Here is a 22,786-nt window from a genome sequence, read left to right as displayed (position 1 = left end):
AAGCAAAAATACCTTAGAATTCTAGCAGAGGAACACACCAAGCAAGATTTCTTTCCATATCTATGGGTCAGGTGGCACTAACGACACCCTTATTTAACCCTTTCCTGCTTGGGAACTGATTTCTCCTTGGTGAGTTGTATACCCAGGCCTGGTGTGTCACCTGCAGAGATGCTGCCCATTAGGCCCAGGGGGTCTTTTAGGTTTATCAGATCTCTCTGAAGTTTCTGAAGGTGGTTTTCAGCTCTGCTAGTGTTAAGTGTGAGAAGAGGTCAGATGGAATCAATAGGAGCAGGCCAGAGTCCCAGGCACTGGAACTGCCCAGCTTTGAATCTCATGTACTCAGGTCTGAACCTCCTGTGTGCTGGTGCTGAGCCAAGTTTCACCAGGATTTGCATTATTGGGATTTCTGGTGCTGCTTGGAGACCTTATGTGTCCCTCCGTTAGAAGCCTGCCCTGAGGAATTCCTCCTTGAAAATCTCAGTGGCTTGGTAATTATGCCCATCCTTCTTACTGCTGGATAAATTCACTTCTGGGATTTGAGGATCCATCTAAGGAGGACAAAGGCAACTTAGCAGGCTGTAATGTAACAAGAGGGGAGGCAAAAACATATTTGTACACCAAACTGATCACAAGAGAAACATCAGAATTTAATTAAATTTCCTCTCAAATATTTGAAAGTTGCTAAGAGGATAGATCTTAAAAAGTTCTCATCACAAAAAAAAAAAATCTGTGTTGATTGATGTGAACCAGACTTACTGTGGTGGTCGTTGGGCAATATATACAAATATTGACTCAGTATGCTGTACACCTGAAACTAATGTTATATGACAATTTTATCTCATTAAAAAAAACTTTATATGAAATAAATTTAAACTGGCTCTTTCATTCTTTCCCTGAAATTTTGTGTGGAAATGGGAACAAGATTAGGTTTTAGCATTAGTAATCTTGTGGCTCCCAGGCCCCTCGCTTCCCATCTCTGAGCTCATGTCATAAGGAGGATACCTTCCAGCCTGCAAGTGGGTTCATGTGAGATCATGTGGGATCACTTGTGTGTAATACCCAGGACAGAGTAGGTGCTTAGTAGGAGCTACTGTTCGGTTTTCTCTTTCTTCTCACCAGTTATCTACTTCACACATGGTGCTGTATGTGTGTATGCCACCTCCTCTGTTCGCCTCGCTCTCTCCCTCCTCTGCTGTGTCCATTCTCTATGTCTGCATCTCCATTCTGTCCCTGCAAATAGGTTCATCAACACCATTTTCTAGATTCCACATATATGCATTAATATAGTAATTTTTCTCTTTCTGACTTACCTCACTCTGTATAACAGGCTTTAGATTCATCCATCTCACTAGAACTGACTCAAATTTGTTCTTTTTCATGGCTGAGTAATATTTCTCTCTCTCTGTGTGTGTGTATTCTTTATCCATTCATCTGTCAATAGACATCTAGGTTGCTTCTATGTCCTAGCTATTGTAAATAGTGCTGCTATGAACACTGTGGTACATGTGTCTTTTAGAATTGTGGTTTTCTCAGGTATATGCCCAATAGTGGGGTTGCTGGGTCACATGGTAGTTTTATTCCTAGTTTCTATCAGTCACTAAATCATGTGCATCTCTTTGCTATCCCATGGGCCGCAGTACACCAGGCTTCCCTGTCCTTCACTCTCTCCTGCAATTTGCTGAAACTCATGTCCATTGAGTTGGTGATGTTATCTAACTGTTGCATCCTCTGCTGCCCCCTTCTCCTTTTGCCTTCAGTCTTTCCCAGAATCAGGGCCTTTGCAAGTGGGTCAACTCTTCACATCAGGTGGCCCAAGTTTTGGTGGAGTCAACTCTGAATATTCATCAGCAAAACTAATGCTGAAGCTCCAATGCTTTGGCCACTGATCTCCTCTGTAGTGGCTGTTATCAATTTACATTTCCACCAACTGTGCAAGAGGAGCTACTTTTAAAGCTTTTCTCCCCAATATGATTTTTTTTTTTACCCTCCTTCATACCCAGCTTTTAGGAGGAACAGTTTATAAGGAAGTCCTTTTCCCATAGGATGGCACTGCCACTTCTCTGTGCTCGATGGAGACCATCCTTGTTTTCCTTGAGTATCTCTACCAGCAAGCGTCTGGTGTTTGCTAATGTTCCAATCTAATAAACCTCAAGAACAGTGCAGCCTTTAAAACGAAGTCCATTCTCCCAAAGAGAGGGGAGGGTGGAAAATTTGCAGGGATTATTGGTTTTCATTTACATCCTGATGTTTAGGGATGAGAGCCATAAACTGAAGAGCCAGAATTAGATAACATTAACTTAAAATACTGTATGAATGTCCTAAACATCCAAGTAGACACTTTGGTTTTTTCCTCCAGCGGCTTTCTTGGCAGCAAATTAAAAAGGAAAAAAAAAAAGCTACATGATTTAAGAAAACATTGTGGTGTTTGGTGATAATAACTTACATTTCTAGAATGCTTTCCAGCTTATAGAAGGCTTTCCCATTATTATTTCTTTGAATTCTCACAAGCCCCAGAGGTCAGTAAAACAATACTGTATTATGGTTGGGGAAATGCTGCCTCCACCATTTACCTACCATGTGGCTATGTGGGGGTATTTAACGGCTGTAAGCTTATTTCCCTAAGTTTTAAAATGGGAGTTGAATAGTCCTTTCCTCTTAGCATTTTAGTACAGATTCTATGAGCTAATGAAGAAGCAATGCCAGTGACACAGTTAGTGCTTAATAAATGGCAAGAGTTTTATATTCCTAGGTATAATAATCCTCACTTCACAGACAAGGAAACGCAAAATGACCATCAGTTAGCTAAAGATCACACCATTTGTAATTAGCAGACCCTGGAATGCGGCTCAGATTCTTCCACTCTCACCCTCAGTCCCGTGTGCACTACGCCTTAGCTGAGATGTGTCATCTAGGCTGTTTTGATGCTCCCACCTGCAAAATACCCCCCAAGAATGACCTCTTAGCCGGTTTCTCTGATGCACTCATCTTTTCCATGTCTGCTTTTGTGTCCGCAGAATATCATCAAGAAGGTGATCGGGCAGAAGTTTGTATACAAATTTGTCTCTTTCCCGGAGATACTGAAAATGGACCCTCACGCGGTGGAGATCAGCCGGGAGAGCCTCTTGCTGCAGGACAGCGAGTGCAAGGTGCCCCCTGAGGGCCGTGAGGCGCACAGACACAGCCTGTCCGCCCTCAAGAGCGCCAGCCGCAATGAGTACATCCACTCGGGCCTGTACTCGTCCTTTACCATCAACTCCCTGCAGAACCCGCCCGAGCCCCTCAAGGCCATCAAGACAGAGAAGCTGGAGGAGCAGCTGGAAGACAGCCCCCCCGCGGAAGAAGTCAGGACTGTCATCAGGTTTGTGACCAACAAAACCGATAAGCACGTCAGCCGGCCCGTGGTGTCCCTGCCCTCCACGTCGGAGGCCTTCCTGGCCTCGTCCGTGTCCGCCAAGATCTCCTCCTTAATGCTGCCGAACGCTGCCAGCATCTCGTCCGCCTCGCCCTCTTCGTCTCGGTCCCCGTCGCTGTCCCCCAACTCGCCCCTCCCTTCCGAACACAGGAGCCTCTTCCTGGAGGCTGCCTGCCATGACTCGGATTCCCTGGAGCCCTTGAACCTGTCGTCGGGCTCCAAGACCAGGTCTCCATCGCTCCCCCCAAAGGCCAAAAAGCCCAAAGGCTTGGAAATCTCCGCGCCCCCACTGGTGCTTTCCGGCACCGACATCGGCTCCATCGCCCTCAACAGCCCGGCCCTCCCCTCGGGATCCCTCACCCCAGCCTTCTTCACTGCCCAGGTAAGAGCTGTAGAGTCCAGTCGTCCGGGCTGCACACAGACTCACTGGCTTAGGGAAAAGTGGGGGAGAGAGGCAACTTCTGTCTTCCCCTCAGAGTGTAATCCTTGGGCCCCTGTAGCAAGGTCACTGTGCATTGTACAGGGAAACCACACCCAGACCGAGGTGTGCGCAAGAGAAATTGGCTGTGGTGGGCCACTTGATTGGCTTCTTTTAGGGCCTAAAGTGATGTAAGATGGAATATGCACATGGGCATCAAAGCATGTCCAAACAGCAATTTCTGAGGGCAAGGTGAGCACTGACAGTGTTAGGCCCTCAGTCCTGTCCAACTCTTTGTGACCCCATGGACTGTAGCCTACCAGGCTCCTCTGTCCATAGAGTTCTCCAGGCAAGAAGACTGGAGTGGGTAGCCGTCCCCTTCTCCAGGGGATCTTCCTGGCCCAGGGATTGAACCTGGGTCTCTTATACTGAAAGATTCTTCACCCTCTGAGCCACTACACTTTTAAGTTGCTGAGCAGGCCAGTGACATTTCAGAAGGCACTTGGGTTTTATGAAAATTTTATGGCAGAATCCTCTTTGGAGGGCACTCATTTGTTTTCTGTTAATAAGAAAGTACACTCTAACCAATATGGCCATTGCAATTATCAGTGGGGATCTGGGCTGTCCTGTAGTCTCTAAAAAGCAATGCAGAGGCCACACCAAACGATGAGAAAGAGATGCTTTAGTAAAAACAGTGCTGGTCTGAGAAAGCCCAGGTCCCTGGCACAGAGGAGGGAAGAGCAAACTCGTGGAGCAACAAAAGTCTTCAGTGTTATTAACTCTACCACGAAGGCAGCCTCTTCCTCTAAATACACTATTCAGATGCTCACTCTCGTCCAGCTGGCAAAGGCAGGGCAGGTACTGGTAAACCTATTTCTGCTTCCCCTGGAAAACTGGATGCATTTCAGTGGCAGAGGTTAAGTTCATTGGCTTCAGGGTCACAGACCTGGAGTCAGTTCCTGGCGGCACTGCTGGGTAGAAATGTGACCGTGGGTACTTGCTCTCTGAGCCTGTTTCCACATCCGTGAGATGGACTGTGTGAGGATTAAATGGGATAATGGCCGTGGGAAGAGCGGTGGCTACCATTGGCGGGTTTTAGAATCATGTGACTTGGTGGCACCAGGGTGGGGACGTGCTTGAAGCTGGTAGGAGCTCTCTGTCCCCATCACTGTGGTTGTCCTTGCTGTCACCACCATTAGTGGCAGCACAGTTGAGCATCCCATGTGTCAGGCACTGTTGTAAACACCATCCATGCAGCATCTCAGTTATTTATCACAGGCCTGTGAAGGAGATAACTGTCATTGTCCAATTTTTCCAGCAGAGGTAACGGAGGCAGAGGTCTAGTAACTCACCTAAGGTTACCCAGCTAATAGGACTTGGAGGTGAAAACTTGAACCCAGTTAGCCTGCTCCAGAATCCACATCCTTTAAGTAAAATGCTCTCTGCACACGTGCTGGGAAAATGCCCAGCCTTCTCTGATCGTGAGATGTCTGTGGAGTCTGCGGGCAGGTGAAAGCAGCTCTTGGTCCTTTTCCTCTCTGTTGCTTCTCCAGAGTGACTGTGGCCTTCTCTGGGGTGACAGTCAGCGTGGCTTGTGAGCCTGTGGTGACAAGCATGCTGCCACGGAGAGGCTGGCCAAGGGCTTGGTGACAGGTCAGAATGAGTGCATGTGCTCTAAATGGGGCATTTCCTCACTCAGCACCACTGGCTGGGGACTAACAACCACTAAGTAAATGGCTCAGAAACAGCGGCCTCTGGCGTGGCTCAGAGAAATAACCTGAGAAGTTGAGCTCTGAGCGGACAATCTGAGAATCTCCTGCGCGGCCTCCCCTGTGTTTCCAGCTGTGAGGTGTAGGGAGGTCTAGAGCCAGGCCCAGGCAGCTCTGATTTCAGTCTGTGCTTGCTTGGGGAGTTTGTTATCACCATCTCTGCACACATGCCAGCCCTGTAGCTGTGTCGGAGGAGAGTGGCTCAGGCTGGCCCTGTGGTTTTGGACCAGGACATGGGGAATGAAGGGAGGTCCATGCACTGTGGCTGAGGACGTGTGTAGCTGGGCGTGGGAGTGGGTGGAGGGGACCTTGACACCTTAGCACTCTGTCACAGAAACCCCACTTTCCCCTCTGGGGTGCGCTGTGTGCAGTGTTCACACCTGTGGGCACCTCCCATCACTCTTTCTTCATGGCTAGCTTTACGAGAGATACAAGTGTGCTGTAATTACTTGATACCCTGAAAATGAAGTTCCCAAGAGCTTATATTTATTCCAAGAAAGATTTACATTTTATTTAGTTACGTATTCCACGAATAATCCTGTCAGTTTCAGCAAGAAGCATGACAGGAAGAAGGGGTGGGATTAAGCATGTCTTGGCATGCTTAGGGTCACGTGGTTACATTTCCCTCCCAGGGCCTTATTAAACCACAGACCTCCTGTAAGCCCAAATTCAGATTCGAAATTTCAACCTACATGATGGGCATGAAAAAATCATCCGCATTCTGCCAGTCCCCCAGCATCACAGCCTCCACTCCTGAGAACACTTATGGTACTGCCCCTGGTACCTGTATGAAATGCTGTTGAGATTCCTCTTTATGAGCCTTTGAGAAACCACAGTTACTAATGTAGACAGACGTGATGATTACCCAGAGGCGCCCCCAGCATGGACTGTGTGGAACTGAGAAAAATGAGAATACAAAAGCCAGCTGGGTGCCAAGGAGTAAGGCAGTTGGAGCGTGGCCATCGAGGTCGTATTGGTCTGTCGCTAGAAAAGCCAGAATGTTCTCTCTGATGGCATGAGTTACAGAAACTGATGGGAGGTGGGGGAGGAGCTAGGACGTGAGACCCTCCTGGCTCCCAGCCAGATATCATGGAAACCGGAATGGTGCCAACTGGAACTTGTGATTTTCCGCATCATCTGTACCTGGGTGTCATCTGGCCCTCCTTTAATTTGCCTCTCCTGTCTAGTCTCTCGCTCCTCCTCTGTCAGTAGTTAGTTCGGATGAGTGGCTCATCACCTGTCCCTTCCTTTATGCCAAGACCTCTGTTCATCTCCCATGTGATGTCTAAGATGTTGAACTCAGATATGTGCGGGCACCAGGGCGTGAACTCATACCATCAGAGTCTGAGCATGCATGCCCCGGGCTGTTTTATTAGCAGCGGCTGTGGATTACCACTAATTGAGTAGAGACAGCTTGGTGAGGACTGAAATGCTAAAAGCTCCTTTGTGCACGTACTGATGGTTATACGACCTTGAACCCAAATCATAAAGTGGGAATTGGGAGTAAGATGGATGCGTGCGGCGAGTGTAGACTGTGTCCTGGCTCAGCTTCGGGTGGTTTCTCAATTTACTGTCTCTTTTGCCATGATCACAAAAGGAAAAATGTTTTTTCCTCCCCACTACTTCATCCCACTCTGTAACACTGCCCTAGCCCAGCCTGTAGCTTCCTCCATCCTGGTCTTGCAGCAGGATGTCCTTTAGAAACTTGGCAGTGGAGGATATTGCTGATAAGACTTTTGCATGATTTGACTCTCCAGCTGGAGGTTATTGCTTCTCCCCCAGCTCTGGGTGCCTAGGATGAACCAACTATGATAGCTGCCCCCTCTCTTTCCACCCTGGAACCTGTTTTCTCTGTAGATCCTTCAGATTGCTGATTCCTCCCCTGTTCTGACTTTCTCTGTTTTTTCCTCTCTTACCATAGCTACCCTGGACCAGTAGGGTAGTCCTCTTCTTCATTTCAACACACTCAGTGCTACAGAAACTTCTGTTTGTGACTTTACTTCTTTTTGAAAGTTGCTGAATACATACTTTTATTTGAATTCATACAACTCTAGGAGTTTCCAGGGGTTCACTGTCACCTTTTGAGGATTTTTTTTAACCACAAAATGGCAGTGTCATGGACTTTGTTGGCATCCATGGGAGATTAAGGTTAGAGATGTTTGTTGCTATAACTTGCCCAACCATCAGCTAGGTTCCTGGAGACAGAGAGGTGAGCAAGAAACAGTTCCTACTCTCAAGCTTACAGGCTGGCTGGCCAATAGGTAAAGAAAGAGAACAATGAGTAACTTAGGGTGGTGTGAAATTATAGAGGGCCCAGGGAACTCGTTGAGGAATTCAGAGGCCAGAAGTCCCATGAGTATGAGTTTCATGGGTGGGAGGAATTTGTTTTTATGGGAAAGTAAGAGCTGCTGAAGGTGTTAAGTCAGGGAAACAGAGATTATTAGAAATCTATCGACAAGTAATAATTGAGCATTATTTGCACATCATAGGAAGGACAAATGCCTACTTTCATGACCTTCTGTTGTTGGACAGAGAATTTTTAGGTGTAAAAGGAATACTAAGGAAGAGGGTATTCACTTTGCTGGGGGTGGGGATGTTGCAGAGGCTTTGTGGTTGTAAAAATGTGCAACAGCTTTGTGCATTAGGGGAGTAGTTCAATAAGAAGGGTAGATACATTCCAAAGGTAAAGGAGGTGGTGGGAGGAGGAGCCTGAGTGACATGGTAAGAACTGTTTTAGAAATCATCCTGAAGACATGGGCAAGGGAGGGATGAGGCCGGAAGCAGTTAGATGACAATGAGGACCTGTGGCTGTGCCAGTGGCGTGGGGCCAAAGGAGATGGATCTGACAGACACAGGTGATGGGTGTGGAGGTGTTAGGGCTGAGCAGAAGTTGAGTATGAGTTTCATGGGAAGAAAGAAACTCATGAGGAAAGTTTCCAAGTCCAATGTGGGCCATGTGGAGTTTGAGGACGTTTGGGAAGAAACACCCAGCTGCAGTTGGAGCTAAGGAGAGAGTCTGAGGTGGTTACAGGATGGTTAAAAACCATGGAAATAGATAAGATCCTTTGTGGAGTGGCTCTAGCCCAGGGGACCACGGGCTGAGGGGTCATGGAGGTTTTGGAATGATTGCTGAAGAACTACTATGTTGGAATTGTGTAGTAGTTGGGACCCATGAAGCAGAGAAGGGTCAGGGATTCACGTTCTAGGTTACTATGGGTCTACCTAGAATTTTGGCCAAGGGAAGTTGAATTATCTTTTTTTTTTTGGCTGCGTGGCATACAGGATCTTAGTTCCCCGACCAGGGATTGAACTTTACCCCCTTGAGTGGAAGTGCAGAGTCATAACCAATGGACCGCCAGCGAAGTCCTAGGTTGAACTCTTCTCTTCCCTTAAATTGTTAACGGTGTCTTAAGGTGATTGATTCTGTGGTGGTGCTCAGAATAGATTGGAAGGGAGAGACCAGACACAGCTGGACTGGTTTAGGTGGCAGTTGCCAAATGCCATCTAAGTTGATGGGGGCTTGGATGCTACAAGACTGGAAATGTGGGGATACACAGGAGAGTTAGTTCAAGGAAGGATCTCCAGGCTGTGCCGAGGTTGTGGCGAGGAGACGGGGGAAAGCACCTGCCATCTCAGTGCCTGGGATGCTGGGGTGCAGATGGGCTGTGAGTACAGGGGCAGTGTCATTGTTTCTCTGGCACCTGATACATACTATATACTCCATCAGTATTTGCTGAGTGGTAGACATATGGTGGTACTGTTGATAGAAACAGAGTCATAAACACTGGATTTGGCAAGGTGGTGAGTTCGTGCCATCTGGCTGAAGGGAAAACAAGTCTCTTTTCAGGAGGCGGAATCTTGGTGGTCAGAGGGCACTCGGAAGGGGCTTGTCTGGACATTAGCTCACTCAGTTTAGCGCAGATGTGAGGGCTTCCTAGAAGACTCAGTATGCAATGAAGAACCGAGTGGGGAGGATGACATGAGGCACCGACAGGACGGTGTTTCCCCTTGAAAATAAACACCCATGGCCCTTGGGTCCAGGAGCATCTCCTTTCTTGCAGGTGACAGGGTCAGGAAGTTCCTGTCTGCCACTCAGAAGACCCCATTTGCTAAGACATTCTTTAGGGAAGGAAGAGGAAGCACGCATTTTGCTGGTAGCTTCTTTCTTTAGCCTCTGTCTAGGACTCAAGGAGCTTCTGGAGACAGGCTCTGAAAGCTCACACAGTGAGAGAGAACTCATGCCAGGCTTCATAGAAATTTTCCCTAGAAGAGTAACCAACTAGATTTTCCCCTACAGCCACAGAATCTTCAGCCAGAACAGGGATGGGAGGGAGAGGAGCGAATGAAGTCATTTTACGGTATTTATTTGCATATATTATAGAAGACATTTCAAATATATTAAATAGGAGAAACAGAAGGTTACTATATTCTGAGTACATCCTGTATCCCTTAGAAACAAATGTGCAAACATCTCCAATCCAGACATGGGTATGACATTTAGACTACGAAAATATATTCTATACCTCATACTGCTCAGAAGGTTAAAAAGGAGTGGCTGTGTATTTATGGCTGTGGATGAGAGAGAAAGCTGTTTTGTAGTTTAAAGGAGTCACTGTCTCTTTAGAGCTGTGACTTTCATTGGTAGGTAAGCTAGGAGGCCCTGAACATGCTGGTTAAATGTTAATGTGGCATTCTGTGGTTGGAACCTGGCCTGAGTGACGTGCAAATATTAGTTCTCAGATCGGATGAGCTACAGTCCTGACGCTAACACAACTGAGAGGAGCCCTAAGGTCCTGGCTGCCTAGGTTGGTTTGTCTGTTCCAGTTCTTTATACAGTTAAGGATTTCTCCCATGGCTGGGTTTTAATACAGTTAGTCAAATACACTTAATTACTGATAGCAGTCTTGGAACATTTACTGAGCATCTCTAATCTGCTAGCTTTACACAGATCATTTACTCTTCCTGATGATCCTGTAATGTAAGACATGTAGGCAGTTTTCTCCCTGTTTTATAGATTAGGAAACCAAGGCAGAGAGTGGTTGTTACCTAACTCATAAGTAGCTGTTCTGAGGTTGGAACCCTAGTAGAGCCCATGCAGAACTGCCAAGTCTGAACCGTTAGGCCAGATGGCCTGGCCTGTTTATGCAACTACCTTGGATTAGAACAAATGGGAAATTTACCCGAAACATGTATTTTGGGGACCTCGTAGGTCACTCAATATGTAGGAAATACTGTGGATCCAAAACTCAAATTATTTGAGTCTTTTCGGCAGCTCCATTTTGAGAACCTTTGGATGTTTATCTCCTTTCTACAGAACAGAGCAGACCTTTCCATTTAGGTTTAAGCCAAACATTCTGGATAATTAACAAAACTGCCGAGGCCAATTCTAGGGGAAAAACAACACTTTGGCGTGCAGCCATGATGCAACGTGAAATGCTGGCGCCCTCGCCGCCCTTCTTACACAGAGCACCTTACTGGCATCACAGAGCTACAGAGCGGTTTCTCCCAGTCCCTGAGATGCGCAGCCACCCTGGACAAGGAGCTTGTCTCTGCTGAGAATAAAAGCTGGGCAAGGGTGGGTTGTTCCTTCTGCACTCTAGCTGGCTTGAAGACCAGGACTCCGGCTGTGAGTATGCAAGCAAATGCCATCCTTGGCACTCTCCCAGGAAACCCAGCATTTTGGCTTTACATCCTATCTGACAAGAACGGATTTTGTTTCCCTCTGAGCCATTCCTGGGGAGATGAATTCTCATTAGCCCCATATCCCGAGTGAAATCTGGTAAACTCAGTTCAGAGCTTTTCATGAAGCTGCTACAGGTTATTTTAGCAGCAGATCCTAAAGTATTTAAAGGGTTGTTGACAGGGAAAGTGAAGCTTGGGAGGCCCTTTAAAAATGTGTGTGTGTAGCCCAAGTAATGGATGTCCATTGTAGAAAAATTAACATAGAGAAGGACAAAGAAAGCCCTCTCATGCGATCCCCTTCGCTTGTGTATTGTGTTCACGTGTGCTCAGTCATGTTTTGACTCTTTGCGACCCCGTGGACTGCAGCCTGCCAGGCTCCTCTGTCCATGGGATTCTCCAGGCAGGAATACTGGAGTGGGCTGCCATTTCCTCCTCCAGGGGATCTTCCCGACCCAGGGATCAAATCTGCATCTCATGCGTCTCCTACATTGCCAGGTGGAGTATTTACTGCTAGTGCCACCAATCTTGTTTAATGTGTGAGGGGGAGCAAACTGAAGAAAGAAGCTGGACAAAAGTTGTTACAAACTTGAGTTTTCTACTAGAATGGTTATGGAAGGTAACTTTTCCGTTCTTAACACAAATTACTCATACAATTAGCACTGAAGGAAATTAAACTGCACATCCCCGCAGAAATAACGTCAGATTTTCCTAACATGATGAGGTTGGTTTGTGGCTGGTGCCCCTGGCTACACTGTTCACCACAGTGGGAACCGGCGATACAGGTATCAATCCTGTGTGTGCTTTCTTTCCCAGACACCGAATGGACTGCTTCTGACCCCGAGTCCACTGCTGTCCAGCATACATTTCTGGAGCAGCCTTAGTCCAGTTGCTCCATTGAGTCCTGCCCGGCTGCAAGGGCCAAGCACGCTGTTTCAGGTGAGCATTTAGAAATGAACTTGTACATGTGCAACTTTTAAGGGATGTGTTTCCTTGATAAATCCTGCAAGGTAACATTTTCTCTATATGTAGGGCAGAACTCACTGTGTAAGTTTCCAAAAGGAATGTATGGTAACGTGGCTGCAAAAGGCACCTTCAGAGGCCTGTACCTTCACTGAGGTGGCGTGCACATGTCAGCTATCCATAAATGGAACAATAAGTTCTCTAATTGTTCCATTTATTTTCACTATGAAAACTGGAAATTTATAAGGAAAAAAATTTTAACTGTATTTTCTAAAATCTCATAAGACTTTAACATACTAACCTATTAGTACAGTAACCACAAAAAATAAAGATAAAAATAGTGAACTCTACATAGTAATAATAGCAAAGTTACCTGCATAATTCTATGAGTCAGAATCAAGGTTTCCTTGTTCTATAATAGAAAAAAGCAGCATCCAGGGATCTGATAAAAAATGCAGTCAGTCTAGCTGTCTGTCTTGTAAAGCTCCCTGTACTAGGTAAGCGCATTCAGTAGTCATCTCCATACTAGAAGCCTGCAGTAGCATCACTTGCTATCATGTGGAAATTGGTATTTCCCCTTGGAGACCCAAAGATTATGACTCACCGACCAAGATGTTACTGTCTGAACACGTGAGTGTAGAAAGGATCCCAGGGACAGGAATGAGGCAAAACTGGATAAAATGCACACACCTTCTGTTCCTGAGTCTGACCTTGTCTGTCTCATTCACCTTGCCTCTCACCTCTGCCCGGCTGACCTCAAGCTGTCGCTCTTTGGTTCTCATTGCATCCAGCACTGACCACTTTGTACTGCCTGTTTATCTGACAGTCTCCCCACTAAACAGTGGGCCCTCAAGAAGCCAGAACTGCATCTTGTTTGCTGAGGCGTGTGCCTGGCATCTAGCACACTGCTTGGTACACAACGTGTTCAGCAGTTACCACTGACTGACTAAAGGAAGGGATGCCTCAGAATTCACCAAGAGAAGAGATGTCTAAGAAAGTTGTGTTAATAAGATCACATCTCCAGTGCTTTTCTTTATTGTTCATTTGTTTGTCAAGGTTAATAATCACCTCTGTGCTAGGGACTATACATGCTGGTATTTAGGGTCTCATTGGGAGAAGGGTAGAGCTAGGGAGGTTCTGGTTACTATCTTGCTTCTTTGGTTTCCTAGTAGGGATGAGGTAGGGTGTCATGATGTAACTATACTTGAGTTATCAGGTTTCTCTTCCTGGCCTTCCTTCTCATTACAAGAAACTGAGATATGGTCGTGCACAGCAAATGTGTTGATTCTTAGCCATTTTAACTCAGGCAAAGAAACAAAAACTAGCAATAGCAAAAGGCAGTGAGCAAATGCAGAATTAGGCAAGTTTTAGGTTGATTTTTTTGGTGGGGAAGCTAAAAGACCTTATTTCCTGGAAGTGTCCAGATGGGAGCAGCAGAGAGTTCCTGAGTAGAGCAGACAGGATCGTGTGCGTAGTCAGTCAGCTCCACAGTGGGGCCTGTAATTCTACCCTAATCCTGGAATCTAACACAAGGCCTCTCTAGGTTTCCTGAGATATATGTGAATAATGAATGGACTCTCACTTCCCTCCTTGCTGAAAAGCCTACCACCTGACTGTGCAAGGCTTGGTGATTTCCCAAGGAAGCCCTCCAGAACTACTGGTCCAGAATTCTTGGAGATTACTAGTAACTATTGGGAGTAGTGGGCTAGAAAAGAGTCGGACACGACTGAGCGACCTCACTCACTCACTCACTCACTCACTCCCAACAGTTAACTGTAGTTCATCTCCCCACTGATTCTACACATTAAAAGGTATCAGGAGCTCTGGGAATTGGCCAAGATGCGTATCCCTTCAGTCACTACCGTAGACTGTAGTTCTATACTGTAGACCCGTGGTTCTCAAGTTAACACATGGCAGACTCAGCCAGAGGGTGGGTGTGTTAAAATGCACCTGGCTGGGTCCCTCCCTCCCCCAGAGTCTCTGATTCAGAAGACATTAACATTCTTTAATATATTCCTAGAGATGCTGCTGCTCCAGAAACTCCACTCAGAACCACTGCTGACCAGTGGCTCCTGATTTACTTTTAGAATTCTGCAGAAGAAAAGCTGTACTTAACGGCTACCTGCTCAGAACTGTGATTTCACAAACTGGGCCGGTCCTCTCTCCTGGAGCCATTCAGAACACAACCCTGAATGGGAAAATGTAACCAGGTGTGGATGGCTGACAGGTTGCATGGCCGTGGGCCCTCTTTTTGGGGTTGGGGTCTGTGGGACTAAAGAAAAATAACTTTGTACCTTTTAGAATATTACTTCTCTTCCTATGTATGATAAGAGAACTGAGCTGGTGAAAGATGAAATTTGCAGTTTGGAAAACGGTTAAAATAACATGGCCAGAATCTTTTTTTTTTTAATTAGACATTTCAAATGATTGAGTTTCAAATTTAGATTACTATCAACACTACTGCTTTTTAAACTAATGAAAGTAACTTTAAAAATAACAAGCCTCTTTCACATATGCTATGTGAATGTGTTGGAGAAGAAAAAAAAATTAGACTTGGCCTATAATGATGCTGGTAAATTTCCTGTTATGATTAGAAAAATAGATCAGAATCCTTACGGTAACAGTTGACAAGCTGAGGAGGAGTTCTGGCACTAAGGGTCTCTTGCTATTATTGGTAAGTGATAGCAGATACTGAGAATTTCAAGGGAAGGAGAGTGGAGATACAAGCCTTTCTAGAAGAGGTATGCTTTGTAATTGAGACACACAAAGAGAGAGATTCCCAAGACACTGTATTAAATCTAAATATACACCTTGGTTTATAAAGTGAGATGGGTTCCCAGTTGGACTGTTTAGTATTTTAAGCTTGTCTTTAGGATGTCTGTTCCACTTTTGAAACGGATTTTAATCGTATCTGGAATATACCCAGTAGGTACAGATACAAAGTAATTTTCAACTGAAAAAGTTTTCCGTAATTTTTAACTCAACAAATCTAACCCAGAAAATACTTGTAAAGCTCTGAGGCAGGGACTGTGGGGATATACAACACGTGAATACCAGGTGTGTAAACATAGTACTCCAGGAACCCAACAAGAGTTGCTCTTTCCAGCTGGGGCCTGAACGAGGCCCCAAGGCAGAAGGGACATCTGAGCTGGGAAGATGGGACAGGATCATGGCAGAGTGAAGTACATTCTAAATGCACAGATATGCACCATTTGGATATGAAAATACATAGTCTGTTCTGAAAGGGACCTGGGTGATAGACTGCTTGGAAAAGCAGCAATGGGGCTTGGACAGTATACTAAAGAGTTGTTAAGTGAAAAGCATGGGAGGCCTTTTAAAGCTGGAGATAATGTAAGATCTCTATTTTAGAAAGGTATCACTGGTATCATAATGTGGAGAGAGGACAGAAGGCAGAAAGAGTAAGGGGCAGGAATACATAGATTTACACTACTCCAAATTCTGAGGGGGAGAACCACCTTTTACATAAGAGTGAAAAAAACATTCCAGAGGTAAAATTGAGAGGATGATTTGATGGGTACAAGGAGTAATTAGTGAAAAATCAGGAAGAGGCAAGCATTACTAAGTGATTAAAAGACTGGGAATGCTATTGATAACAATAGCTACAATTTTTTGAGGGCTATCGTATGTCAGACATTGTTCTAAAGCTCCTTATTTAACAGTCTCAACAGCTCTATTTGTAAAGACCAATTTTACAGGAAAAAGAAAAAAAGAAACTAAGGCCCGGAGATGTTGCTCAATTTGCCCAAGATCCCACGTTAACCAAGTGGTAGCTTGTTCAGTGTCATGCTCCTTCCCACCATTCTTACTGACTTTAGAGTGAATGGGGGAGAGGTACTGGGGCTATCTAACCGACATCAAGAAATGTCTGCTGAGTACAGTACAGGAGAAAGGAGGGCTGAGGACAAAAGTTGGGGAGTGCTGTTTAAGAAAAGGGACTGCTTGTGGATGATGGGGGGGGGGGCGGCAATAAAGAGGAGTATGAAACATGTCAGAAAGGTCAGGCTAACCAAGAGAAACTATGACACTTGGGTGTATAGAAATAAAGAGGACAGAAGTCAGTAACAAAACCAAAACTTTTGAAAACACCAGTAAGATGAACAACTACTAAAATGAGAGAAGATGTAAATAAACTACAAAAATGGGAATTCAACGCCTGCTCTTCTTCCAGTGTCTACTCTTAATCAATGGGAATAGTGGTTAGGAGAACACCTTAAATAAAAAGTAAAGTATAAGCTAAATGTAAATAGACTTGATAACCCCAGATGAAATGGATAAAATTCTATATGTTAAAATTTAAAGTGTCAGGAAAGAAGACCTTGATTATAACCATTACAGAAATAGTAATTAATCGCACCACCCCCTTGCCACTGACATTAAAATAAGTTGGGCAGTTGGGTACAGACAGCACAGTATATAGACTAAGTAAGAATTAAACTAGAAGACAGCCCAGGAGATCACTGTGACTCATCTTGTCCTCAACAAGGAAAACTTAGTTTTCAACAATCATGTTTTAGAAGGTCTTTAAGTATTTTGTGTTCAGTTGAGAGTATAGCTGCTATTCTTTAGACATGAAAGACATCAAAGCATATATGTTTGTCCCATCTTAGCAACAAGACAAATTAAATTTTGGCACTTACGGGTTATCTCTTTGGTTTGGTATTAGTTTCCAAAATAGGTTTTTCTTAATATGTAGAGCAAATAATCATTCTGAATAGACTGGAATCTTCTAGAAACACTATTAGAACGTGCTTTAGCAACATATAAAGTATGTATTTTTTTCTAGTAGCCTCTGCACTTAAAATAATTTGGGATATTTTCTAAGCCTTAGCCTCTGCTGTACGTAATCTTGATTTCACTGTCATCTTCCAATTACTCATTCTGTGAAATAATTGGCAACATGGACTTTCACAGTGGTCCAGGCATTAAGAACACGCCTGCCAGTGTGGGGAACATGGGTTCAATTCCTGGTCCGAGAAGATTCCACATGCCTTAGGGCAAATAAGCTTGTGCGCTGCAACTACTGAGACCTACATGCTTAAAGCCTGAGCTCCGCACCAAGAGAAGCCACTGCAATGAGAAGCCCACACACCACAACAAAGAGCCAGAGCAGCCACAAATAAATAAAAGTATTTTTTAAAAATTGGCAACTGACCTCGATCAATCACGGAGGTGATGAGAGAACTGGTGCACTGTGGTCTGTCTAGGAATATTAAAAACTCCAGTCTTCCCAATGGATTTGCAATAATTAATAAACATCTTTTGCCCCTACAGTTCCCAACACTGCTTAATGGCCACATGCCAGTGCCACTCCCCAGTCTGGACAGAGCTGCTTCTCCAGTACTGCTTTCTTCAAACTCTCAGAAATCCTGATGACATCTGGCCACAATTTAAAGACTCATTAACTGAGGAAACAATTTGTCCCCATGGGCTAGTTTACCTGTGTCGTGAGAAGGATGTTGTGAAACCCGTCTGTTCATTTGGTTTGCACTTTTCATAACATGGATGGTCTAGATTTATGTTAGCATTTTAAAAACTTTTTTATATTCAAGTATATATGAAAATCTGTTTTGCATTAAGTGAATTTTAATGTTTTTGTTTTTATATCTTCTTAGCTCTTAAGTGTTGAACACTGTTGACAGTGAAGAACTTTTCTAAATGGTTTTCAATGAAATAAGGATGTGAAGCTTTCTTCCTTTTTAATTCTGCAAATGCTGAACTGTGCTTATATACACTATAACCAGCTGTGCCTTCCTTTGCATTTAGTTTATTGTAAATTATCTATATATATTTTTAGTATTAAGAGAAAATGTTTGAAAGACAAAAATTAGTATCAAACAACTCTAGTAGAATTTCATTATTTTTCACAAGTAGGCAATATGAAAGCATTCATTACTTTTCTTTTTGGCTTTCAACTGTATGAGAACTGCCTTAGAACCTCTTTTGAACTGAAATTCAGTGAATATAATATCCAAGTAATGTTTTTATAAAAAACAACTAAGCCATATTTAGACAATAAAATTTCATGAAAATGTTCTAAAGTGCATTTTTTGAAAAATGAACCTTGAAAGGCTAGCCTCCTGTTTATAATCTTTGAGACTCCTTCCACACAAAAGCCTGAAATGGAAAAACTATATCAAGTTCACTCAATCTATGCCCCTGGAATATTTCCTAGGTTAGCACATTCTTATTTAAAAAAATTAACCTGGTTCTTCCCATTTTCCATTGAGAATCATACCTCTCTGATGCATTTACTGTAAGTTAGGGTTTCTCTGAACCCCAGAAACTAATTAACATTTAAAAATCCTATGCTTTGGAAAAGGTTCACAGACTGGTGATGAATACATATAACAAAGAAAACATTTTGTAATACCAGGTATCTTCATGTGTATGGGTAAAGCCTTGGTTGTGGAAATTGAGGTGCAGGATACACTGCTTTATGTATTACTGTTTATGGTGAGAATGAAGGAAAATTGATTAAAAAAATATAAAATTCTTCAGGAACCTTATCATTGTGGAACTGAACTTATGTAACAATCTGCAATACTAAGCAGTGAATCCTTTTGTGTAGTATAGTTTAGAACAGTGATAACAGAAACACTTTCTGTTCCTTCAGAAAAATCAGCAGGCACCAGTTTAAGGTGCCCATCTGTATATGAAGTAGTAAAGTTCTAATGTAAGATTCAAGAACTGGAAGGTGCCCAGTGCATTCAACTCAATAAAATTACCATCCTTAACTATAACAGAAACCAATTTGAAATGTGGCTAAAAAATTCACTGATCCAAATGAGGCATTGAATGGCAGGGATTATGAGAAAGGGTAAAAAAGGTTGTAAAAACAAACATTTGAGTTTTCAAGAAATCTAAAATTTTGTTGTGATACTTTTAACGCTTGAGATGTTCAGCTGGAATTGAGCTTAAGATTTTCAATTGGAATTTTATTTGGTGATGTAAGCCCTCATCTGGGGGAAAAATCCAAACTCTTAATATGCATCTTTGAATATAAAGTAATGGGCCTGGTTCACAATCTGCAAGGAGACACTACTGTCACTACCCACAGGCTAAGGATAATTCTGTACTAAAAGAGCTAGTCCAGGGGACTGGTGTTTACCAAACATAAAATGTTAGAAGAGGCCTTTGAGATACATCCAACCACCATTTCCAGGTAAGGACAACTGCACAGAAGTGGGAATGCCTAAAGCTATATAGCTCATTGAAGGCAGAACAATGATTGGTGCTCGGTCCAGTTCTACTTCCCCATGCCTAGCTATAGGTAACTACTCGTCCAAAACTGCATGTTAGGTAGGAAGGAAACAAAAGAGCATTAAAAACAAACAAAAAACTTGTCAGATAAGAGCATACCTCAAATGCAAGATTCTTACAGAGAAACTAAGTCAATGTGCAAAAACCTCAACCTGGTATTCCCTTCCTCCAAATGCTATGATTAACATACACTCTAGCTTCATTTATTAGACATGGAAAAAACACAGTATTTTTTGATGCACCAAAAAAACTCACATGACACAAATAGAGAACTGGAGGTGTTGAAGTATATAATCCTTATTGCTCTGCCTCATTCTGTGTGTGTGTGTGTGTGTTGGATTTGTCTTTTTTAAACAATTATTTTAGTCAAAAAATAGGTTTCAAAGAACATAATAACTTTGTTTTCCCTTTTTATATGTTTGCTTGATCAGTGTTAAAATGCTATGGTAAAGTTTATAAAACTATAACCTAACTGTTGGTCTCTTTTGTACACATCTTTTCTATGACTGCAAATCTTCACTCAATTTTCATATATGTATCATTTTTACTGTTATATTATTTTTGTTCAATAAATACTTTGTGATAAAAGATGTGAAGAGGCAAGTGGGTTGTATTACTTCCATTTACTTGGGATGATTCAAATTGCTATTCTATGGGTATAAATTGGAAAAAGAATTGTTATTTAGCTTAAATATTACACATTGAAACACTATGTATATATAAATCTTAAACAGGTATTTAAGGAAACAAATATACTTATTGACACTGAGTTGGGTAGAAGGGAATGGATTTGAAAACTGGTCCTCTGTTCACTTAAATCTGAAGTTCTGTCATTCTGCATTGAGGTAGGGAAGTAATGAGGAGATGAAAACTACATAACCATTTACTCTTTTAGCTGCGATTAATATCAAGAAATTAAAGCCATCCCATGGTCATGGATTAGAACACTTAATATTGTTAAGATTACAGTACTACCTAAAGTGATCTATGGATTCAATAAATTCATCACAATCCCAAATATCTCATCCTAAAATGTATATGGAATTTCAAGGAACCTAAAATATACAAGACAATCTTGAAAAAGAACAGAAGTGGAGGACTCACACTTGAGTGCAAAACTTATAAAGCTACAATTAATTAAAACACTATGGTACTGGTAGAATGATAGATATGTAGACTGAGAACAGAATTAAGAACCTCCAAATAAACCCTCATTTCTATGATCAAGTGATTTTCAACAAGGGTGCCAAGGGGGAAAAGGTCGGGTCTTTCAACAAACAGGTCTAGGAAAACTAGATACTCACATGCAAAAGAATGAGGTTTGCCCCTCACTTTTACACCACAAACATTAATTCAAAACAGATCAAGGTCTTAAATGTAAGCACTAAACTATAAAACTCTTAAAACGGGAAAATATTCACCATCTTGGATTTAGCTGCTGCTGCTGCTAAGTCGCTTCAGTCATGTCCGACTCTGTGCGACCCCATAGAGGGCAGCCCACCAGGCTCCCCCGTCCCTGGGATTCTCCAGGCAAGAACACTGCAGTGGGTTGCCACTTCCTTCTCCAATGGATGAAAGTGAAAAGTGAAAGTGAAGTCGCTCAGTCGTGTCCAACTCTTAGCGACCCCATGGACTGCAGCCCACCAGGCTTCTCCATCCATGGGATTTTCCAGGCAAGAGTACTGGAGTGGAGTGGGGTGCCATTGCCTTCTTCGTGGATTTAGCTAAAGCAACTTAAATATGCAACCAAGAGCAAAGGCAACACAAGAAGAAATAAACTGGACTTCGTGAAAATAAAAAACTTTTGTTTATCAACAGGACACCATAAAGTAAGTAAGCACAACCCACAGAAAAAAATAATTACAAATCACGTATGTCATGACATTCTGGACTATATAAAGAACTACAACTCAACAACAAAAAGACATACAACCAAACTTTTTAAAAGACAAAGGACTTGAATATACGTTTCTCTAAGCAGATAATGGTCGGTAACATGTGAAAAGGTGTTACCTTGCTTAACACCCTCAAGTCCTTAGGGAAATCAAAACCACAAAGAGACGCTGCTTCAAAGCTATTAGAATGAATATAATGGGAAAAAAGAAGCAAGGATGAGGAGAAATTGGAAGTCATGCACTACTATTGAAAAATGTAAAATGGTGTGGGTACTGTAGAAAACAGTTTGGTGGTTTCTGAAAAAGTTACAGATTAAATTGCCAACTGACCCAACAATTCTATTCCTGGTATATGAACCCAAAGAATTTGAAGAGAAAGGCTCAAACAGATGCTTGTATACCAATGTTCATAGCAACATTATTCACAACAGCCAAAAATGGAAAAAAAAAAAAAAACCATGTCTATCAGCAGATGAATGGATAAGCAAATTATCCATATTTTGCTTGGATATAGAGATAAAATGGATAAGCAAATGTTGTATAGTCATGCAACAATGTTACTCAGCCATGAAAACAAATGAAGTTCTGACACATGCTACAATATGGATGAACCTTGAAAACATTATGTTAAATGAAATAAGCCAGAGACAAAAAAACAAGTGTGGTACGATTCCACTTACATGAAATATGTAGTTTTTGTCTCTATGAATTTGCTTATTCTAGGTAAGAGATTATCCAAAGGATGAGGGAAGGAGAAAACATGGTGGTGTGGGGGGGGGGGGGGTGGGGGGTGGGGTGGAGATTATAATGGCTACAAAGTTTCTGTTGTTTGGAGTGATGAAAAATCCTGGAAATAGGTAACTGCTTTTCACCACTGTGAACACAATAATTAATGCCACTAAACTGTATACTTACAAAGGGTAAAAATGGTAAATCTTATGTTACATATATTTTACCACAATTTTAAAAAATAGTAAACACACACACACCCCCCCCACATGAACTGTCTTGGGTCAAAAAGATTATAACATGTTAACAAGTAGGCTTTCGTAAGCTAATAAAGCAGCCACTTCTATATAGAATATGACATATTCAACATGTTAACATCATCACTTGGAAGGAAAACAAAAAAGGCATCCCCTCTTACCTTTAAGAACCCTGTCAGTTTAAGACGAATCATCTGTTCAAGGTTCACAATTTGAGCTTCAATTCTCTTCACTGCAAAGTGTTCAGAATCTGAATGATGCTCAAGTATCAAAAAAAGAAAATCAAATTCCTTAATAAAATGAAGGAACATCCGTAGTTTTTCCTACGAAGAGCAATTTTATATAACTGTTGGATACAATTCTTCACCTTTTATATGCAAGAA

The 22,786-nt window shown here is 42.8% G+C and overlaps 1 protein-coding gene across 3 annotated transcripts in view; it reads left to right on the top strand.

The window, feature by feature from the left end:
• The window catches only part of ELK3 (ETS transcription factor ELK3), a 71,552-nt gene extending 51,434 nt beyond the window's left edge, over positions 1-20,118 (top strand). For 2 of the 3 annotated variants that reach the window (XM_040232781.1, XM_040232780.1), the window contains exons 3-5: positions 3,015-3,794; positions 12,095-12,217; positions 17,534-20,118. In XM_040232781.1, the coding sequence (XP_040088715.1) occupies positions 3,015-3,794; positions 12,095-12,217; positions 17,534-17,632 (1,002 nt within the window). In that variant the 3' untranslated portion in view covers positions 17,633-20,118. The remainder of the gene's footprint in view (positions 1-3,014; positions 3,795-12,094; positions 12,218-17,533) is intronic. The other variant, XM_040232782.1, reaches the window with a different exon arrangement.
• Positions 20,119-22,786: the final 2,668 nt, after the last annotated feature.

The sequence above is a fragment of the Oryx dammah genome, unplaced genomic scaffold, assembly GCF_014754425.2.
Source record: "Oryx dammah isolate SB20612 unplaced genomic scaffold, SCBI_Odam_1.1 HiC_scaffold_29, whole genome shotgun sequence".
In the NCBI taxonomy this organism is placed as follows: domain Eukaryota; kingdom Metazoa; phylum Chordata; class Mammalia; order Artiodactyla; family Bovidae; genus Oryx; species Oryx dammah.
The sequence above is the reverse complement of the archived record's forward strand: the minus strand, read 5'-3'. Positions and strand labels throughout refer to the sequence as shown.